Raw genomic sequence first — 5,759 nt, 5'->3', positions numbered from 1 at the left:
GGTAAATCATCATAAATACTTATTATTATATATAAGTACTTTAATAGTTTTCGTTTTTGTTTTATAATTTGCTTCTGAGTAATTCTTTGTACACCATTTTCTGATAGTAATACACCGGTCAAAACAACTGGAACTAAGTTGGAAAAGAAAGTTTTCCTGAACTATTTCCATATTTGTATTTACATATTTAATCATATTTTATCTATATTTATTTATCTAACATTATACAGCAAAAATTTAACATAAGATAAGAAAAGAGTGGTATATTTTCGCCGCCGTTGAAATAGAATTGACTATATAACATTATATGAAACAATAACAGAATACATGCCAACAAAATGTAAAATAGGATTAGTTAACTCTTCAATTTATTATATTAACAATTGTTGTTAATTGTTCTTTCGGTTCTCAGTTACTACTTAATTTGTAATTAATTTTTTTTATCGTGTTCTGATGATTACGTTTTTCCGGATCTAAATTTTTGGTAGAGACTGTATGTTTATTTGTTAAATTGGCCGCGTATTTAAAAAAGCCTCTTATGCTGCCCGTGATTAGTTCAGACGTGAACGAGTTGCATGTTAGTTCGTTTCATAATAGTAATTTACATGCGCTTGGCGAAGTACATACCAAACTTGGATACAAGAACGAAGCTACGGATTGACGATGTGTGAAAACTGGGAAAATCTTATAGTGGACGAGATCAAGAGCGAATTGGTGCTCTTGAGTGAACAGAAAGGCATCACGAAACCTGCGATATCGTGCACGCCGGGTAGTGCAATCGGTGATAATTATTTGGGAGAAATAGTGAATGTAATTATCGAAGGTGATGATGGAAAGGAAAATGGAAAAAATCGCCTTAACATCATTGTAAAGTGTGCCCCAAGGGCAGGAGCGTTTCGGACGAAATTGCCCATGCATCAACTGTACCTCCGAGAGATGTACGCTTACGATACGATTTTTAGAGAATTTTTAAAAATACAGAACGACTGTAATGTCAAGGATGTTTTTAATCCTTTTGCTGTTTGTTACAAAACAATTCCAACGGACGGCTACGAAACTTTGATAATGAAAAATATGAAATCGATAGGATACTATATGGAGAATAGGTTCAAACCGTTGGATTACGACCATGTCCTTTTAACGATCAGGTCTTACGGGAAATTACATGCCCTCTCGTTCGCGCTAAGGGAACACGAACCTGAAAAATTTCGAAAACTTGCGAATAATTTAAAGGAGGAGTTCTTCAGTATAGTTGACCTTCCCGAGAATTATTACGATCAAATAACTAAACCAGCTTCCGATTTATTGGAAGGACCGTTGAAAGAAAAATTTGATGATTACCGTTCCAGACTTCAAAGCATTTTGGAGGAAGAACTGTGTGAAGAGACTCCAGGACGATATGCTGTGATAGGACATGGTGATTGCTGGACCAATAATTTTTTATTTAAGAGAGAGGCAAGTTAAAATATTAATTTTCGATATTAACGATAAGTGGTAATTGTCGTAAAATTAAAAGTATTTCAATTAAAAAATAGTAGAAGTTAAATAAGAAAATCGTTAAACCATCTCCATCATCATGAGATTGTCAGTTCTAAGACTGACTGGACAAGAGCCTCCACATTTTCTTTTCCTAAGATAATTTTCGCATTTCCCTAAAACTAGAACGTTCCACACTCTTAACTATTTGCGAACAGTAATCTTATCTACCTCTACTCCTCTTAACTCCTGTTTTATTTTTAACCTTCTCTATCCACGATATTCTCATCATTCGCCTGTGACACCACATTTCGAACGCTTATAATCTATTCTTTTCCGCCACGCCCACCGTCCATGTTTCGCACTCGTACAACGCCGCACTCCAAAGCCTTTCTAAATTAACTGTTCGCGAGCATAGAAGTGACTTCTTTTTATTGAAGGTGACTTGACCTGCGCTACCTTCTGCTTTATATCCCTACAACTCCTTCCGTCCTGACTTATCTGGCTTTCTAGATACCTAAAATCGGCCACTTTTTCTAATTTTCCACTTCCTACCTTATATTCACTCTTACTTTTACATTTACTTGCTACTACTTTTATTTACTTTTGTACAGTTCTGTTTTGTCAGTACTGCATCCATTTTATTTAAAGCTATCTCTAACACCTTCTTGCTAGATGCTAATAGTTCTACATCATCTGCAAATCTAAGCATACTAATCTTTTGCCCCTGTATATCTATCCCTACAGTTGTACTGCCTTTAATGATGTTAAAATGTAGCAGTGACAGTGTGAATCCTTGTCTGATTCCCTTCCTAATATTTACATCTCTACGTTGCTGCTCCAGCTCTATAACTGCTTGTTACTTTCTATAAAAAATATCACTCTTTGGTCTCCTTAACTCACCCCTACATGTTTAAGTATGTTTAATGTCCCGTTAAACTATATCAGACTGTAAAAGATCTGACTTGTTTCGTAATACGCAATACATGAAAATAAATAAAAAATAACATCTAATACGTATTTCTAGCAAACAAGGCATGACTTGCTTTTTAATTGTCGTAAATAAATCGGATCACTGTCAGGAAAAAAAGTTTTTCTCGCAATGAAGTGTATGATGAACGAAAGTAATTAATAAATATTTAAGCAGAAGGACGTCAAAATAAATTATTATTTATGGTTTTACGTAACCAAAGCATTGCGAGATAATTTATTAGACAATAATCGCTTTATGTGAAAAAGACTGACCTATGATAATAAAGTTAACTTACACTACATACGAAAAAATATTCAAGATATGTACATTTATTTTTTATTTTTCAGAAACTTTAATATTTACATATAGATTGTTATTGTTTTCCACAACACCTATTGTTTTGGTAATGGGAATCATATAAACAATTCAACAACAATACCTTTAGTTTTTCAAAACAAATGGCAACATTACTGTTTTGTAATAATAAATTACTGCTGAACCAAAGAGACATGGCTTCTCACTGTAATACCTACTTACACATGGAAATTGGCCGATGTTGATTGTGTGTTAAAATAAATCATTCAAATTTCAGCTTTTCTTCTAGCTAAGAATTCAACGCACATCAATTGGCCCGGCTGTAATTTTCGTAATCGGTATAGTAGACGACCAAATAAACAGAATAAAAGCATATAAAGTTAGAGTATATAGTGTGTTCCCAATAACCAACCCCTTGTGCATTTCGATAATTTTCCTGAGCGTGAACGACATTCTTTTTCAGTCGAATGCGGTGCTTGTTTATCATCTGCGCTGTAAGTGAAAAAGTAAGGGGCCACGTCTCGATGGTTTAACTGTAATTAATTATCAGTTGAAATACAAAACTAGATGTAAATATTAAGTGAACCAACGATTTGAATAACGAGGGTTTTGTGTAGATACGATTTAGCTTTATGTACAGGGTTTGTCCATAAAGCAACGAAAGGTCCAGTAAAAAGAATTAATTGTTGAGATTGTTTCTTCAAAATAGTCTCTCTTTAAGCGTTGATCCCGAGATACAAATGTTCAGTCTTTTAGAGTCTCTGAAAGCGAGACTCGAGTCTCCATCTCTCATCGAGTCTCTTTGGTGTCGCTGAGAGAGACTGTCAAAAAAACTGTTTAGCGTCTCTAGTCTTTGAACGAGAAACTCGAATCTCTCAATAAGTGTTGTTTCGATAGACATGGTTAAGTTTTCAAAGTTCAACATATTTCAGAGATCCCAGTCTTTCCACGAGAGACTGGAGTCTCTCAATTTTTCAGTTTTATTCATTCGGGCTCTCTGTGAGAGACTCGAATCTCTGAATTAACAATTTTATCGTTCGAGTCTCTCATACAGAGACTGTGAGAGATCCGTAAAAACACCTATGTAATAACTGAGAAACTGTGAAAGACTGTGTGAGACGCTCTCAGAGACGCTGAAAAACTCTGAGAGACTGGTCGTCAGTCCTAAGACTGGTTGGACACGTACCTCCACTCTTTCCTATCCTGAATTAAATTTCGCATTTCCTTAATCCTAGAACAACCCACACCCTTAACTATTTGCGAACAATAATCTAACCTAGGTCTACCTCTACCCCTCCAAACTTCTAGACACTGCTAATAATCTCAATTTTGACATATTTTGTTTTTTAATTATTTCAAGTTTCTTGATTATTACAATTTAATTTGTAATATCAGTTAAAGTACCTAGTAAATTTATTTCTGCTGGGATTTCGGTTTTACAAATTCGTGTCCAAATTGTAATTTTTATTATTTTCGCTTACGAAACAACGGGCTAGTGGGATAAATTGTAAAAATCGCTTTAATATTTGTGTAAATTTTCCTTTTTCATTTTCTCCGTGTAACAGCTCGTCGGATGTAGAAACAGGAAAAAGTCCTCCGGACTGACATCGGGGCTCTAAGACTGGAGCTTTAGCGTAGTGAAGCTTTAAACGATTGGCAATCTAGCAATGCGCTGACAGGCGGCCAGTCTTATTACTTTACGGGCCAACCCTGTATATAGTATTGCATATTTAATGTGTAAATGGGTTCATTCGTGGTAATCAGGGTATTAAAACTTGGCAGGTTGTAATATATCGAATTGATTTATTAATCTAGACGCAAGCTTTCGTCCTTCCGGCAGTCCCTTTCGTTAACGGTAGTGGGTTGACCTCTTCAGGTAATTCTGCAAATTATCACCGATGAACCAATTTACACTTTAAACTCATATTGGTTAATAAGGTTTATATTATTGAAAATGTGTGATTGTATACCGATCTGAAATTCAGTATTTCTAAAATGTTATACTCAAACAGGATTTCGGGACAGCTAAGAAACCAACATCAATAATTTTCCTAGATTGGCAGTTGTGCAGAATGAGCTCGCCGTTTGCCGACTTATTCTATTTTATTTTCGTCTGTACCGATAAGGAGTTCAGAGACATACACTTTTACAATTTAATGGACGAATATTACAAAAGTTTCTCCAATTTCTTGTGGAAACTCGGATGTGATCCTGGCCAAGCGTTTCCCCGGCACATTTTCGACGAACATATGAAAAAGTTCATGGGCTACGGATTGTACATGGCAGTGTCCATATTAAAAATGTTGTTAGCCGAAAAAGATGAAATACCTGATTTTAAAAACATGAGCGAGGAGGATCTTAACAAACTCTTTGCAGAACCTCCTGATATCAAGTCAACTGCCGGCTATGACAAGAGAATAGTCGATGTAATTACCGATGCACAAAATTATGGATGTGTTTACCTTCAGTAGTCTTTTCCATATGAAATACATTTCAACAGGGTGCAACATCTTCAAGCTTAATGATCGTTAAGATGGTAAAATAACTTATGTATCAGTATTACCCAGAGCAACACAAACATTAATCTATTTTGTGAAACAGTTTGAAATAATATAGGGAATTGTTTGTAAAAACTAATAAATATTTAGGAAGTAAACCATTTCTTTGTTTGTTACTGTAAATAGATAAATAAATAGAAGTAACTGTTCTATTTTTGTACATTATACATACACACCAACTGTTACAGAAATAAAATGATTATTTTTAATAAAGGTAGTGTAGGTGTTAGATCTCTATAGGTATATTATTTAATTTCCCTACCAGGTGAAGTGCTAGTATGATAATCTATGTATATGCGGTGAGCACACACTACAATATATATATTTTGTTAAAAATTTTATCGAAAATGTAGTAAAATAAAGCATTTTTTCAACTAGTGTTTTTATTACACATGAAACTATTTTCTATAGGTATGCTATTACAATTTAACTAAGCA

At 34.5% G+C, this 5,759-nt stretch overlaps 1 protein-coding gene across 1 annotated transcript; it reads left to right on the top strand.

The window, feature by feature from the left end:
• The first annotated feature begins 433 nt into the window (after positions 1 to 433).
• LOC108734402 lies at positions 434 to 5,420 on the top strand. Its single transcript, XM_018465960.1, has 2 exons — positions 434 to 1,455; positions 4,777 to 5,420. The coding sequence occupies exons 1-2, from the start codon at positions 664 to 666 to the stop codon at positions 5,233 to 5,235; spliced, it is 1,251 nt and encodes a 416-aa protein (XP_018321462.1). The 5' UTR covers positions 434 to 663; the 3' UTR covers positions 5,236 to 5,420.
• The last annotated feature ends 339 nt before the right edge of the window (positions 5,421 to 5,759 follow it).

Source organism: Agrilus planipennis, unplaced genomic scaffold (assembly GCF_000699045.2).
Source record: "Agrilus planipennis isolate EAB-ADULT unplaced genomic scaffold, Apla_2.0 scaffold54, whole genome shotgun sequence".
Classification (NCBI taxonomy): domain Eukaryota; kingdom Metazoa; phylum Arthropoda; class Insecta; order Coleoptera; family Buprestidae; genus Agrilus; species Agrilus planipennis.
This window is presented reverse-complemented; position numbering and strand designations above follow the sequence as displayed.